Here is an 833-nt window from a genome sequence, read left to right as displayed (position 1 = left end):
AGGCCACGTCAGGAAGTAGCCGGGCAGGCCCTTCAGGGCGTCCTCCACACCGCAGGCAAAACCGGAGAGGTTCGCGCGCTCCATCACTTCAGGGCGCTTCAAGTGCCAGCCGAGCTGATAAGGCACCGATGCAACAATGTCGGTGATGGTGTCGACACACGTCCGCGCGGCCGAAGCATATTCTGGTGTCGTGCGGTAGTCAACTGGGCTGCAAACCCATGCCGCGCAACGAACGATGACCGACGCCAGAATGAGGCGGCAGACGCGGGCCATGTTCAGTACACTGGCGATCCAGAAATCTTGATAGATATCAACACGCCCAGGGAACACTTCAGCCTTCTCATAGTCACCATTAGGAACGTGGTCCTCCCAAGCCACCGTCTTGAATTTAAAGTGCTCCGGTAGGTTTTGCAGCCAGTTCATGGCCTCTTGATCGACCGTTTGGGCACGCCGAATCATGTCCAACATGATGTCGATGTTCTCAGGGCAGCGAGCCATGGTGGACATGAGGCGCGTGGCTTCGGCTCTCAATTCGGCCGTCTTGATGGCGAAGCGTTGTGATATGGCAGCGGCCTCATCCTTGACAGCATCACTCAACCACCACTCGACGCCCATGATGGGTGCGGTGCAAGTAGTGAGTGTGTGGATAATCATCTGCGTACGAACAGCAACGAACAGGAGGAAGCCCGTCTTTGGTGTGAAGTTGCTTGCGTCCGCGGGAATTTTGAACGAGCTGAATGGCGCCTTCCGATATGTGAACCCCCAAGCGAAACATGCCCCATCTTGCCTGGCCGTGATGTTTTTCGAACAGTCCGAGGCATGAAGACGGAAGG

At 56.5% G+C, this 833-nt stretch overlaps 1 protein-coding gene across 1 annotated transcript; it reads right to left on the bottom strand.

The window, feature by feature from the left end:
• Window positions 1-98: 98 nt before the first annotated feature.
• Window positions 99-615, bottom strand: VDBG_09724 (conserved hypothetical protein; the record flags this gene model as incomplete). Its single annotated transcript, XM_002999958.1, has 2 exons — window positions 99-182; window positions 235-615. 2 exons carry the CDS (start codon window positions 613-615, stop codon window positions 99-101), a joined length of 465 nt encoding a protein of 154 aa, XP_003000004.1.
• Between the last annotated feature and the right edge of the window lie 218 nt (window positions 616-833).

This window comes from Verticillium alfalfae, genomic scaffold (assembly GCF_000150825.1).
Source record: "Verticillium alfalfae VaMs.102 supercont1.16 genomic scaffold, whole genome shotgun sequence".
NCBI lineage: Eukaryota > Fungi > Ascomycota > Sordariomycetes > Glomerellales > Plectosphaerellaceae > Verticillium > Verticillium alfalfae.
The sequence above is the reverse complement of the archived record's forward strand: the minus strand, read 5'-3'. Positions and strand labels throughout refer to the sequence as shown.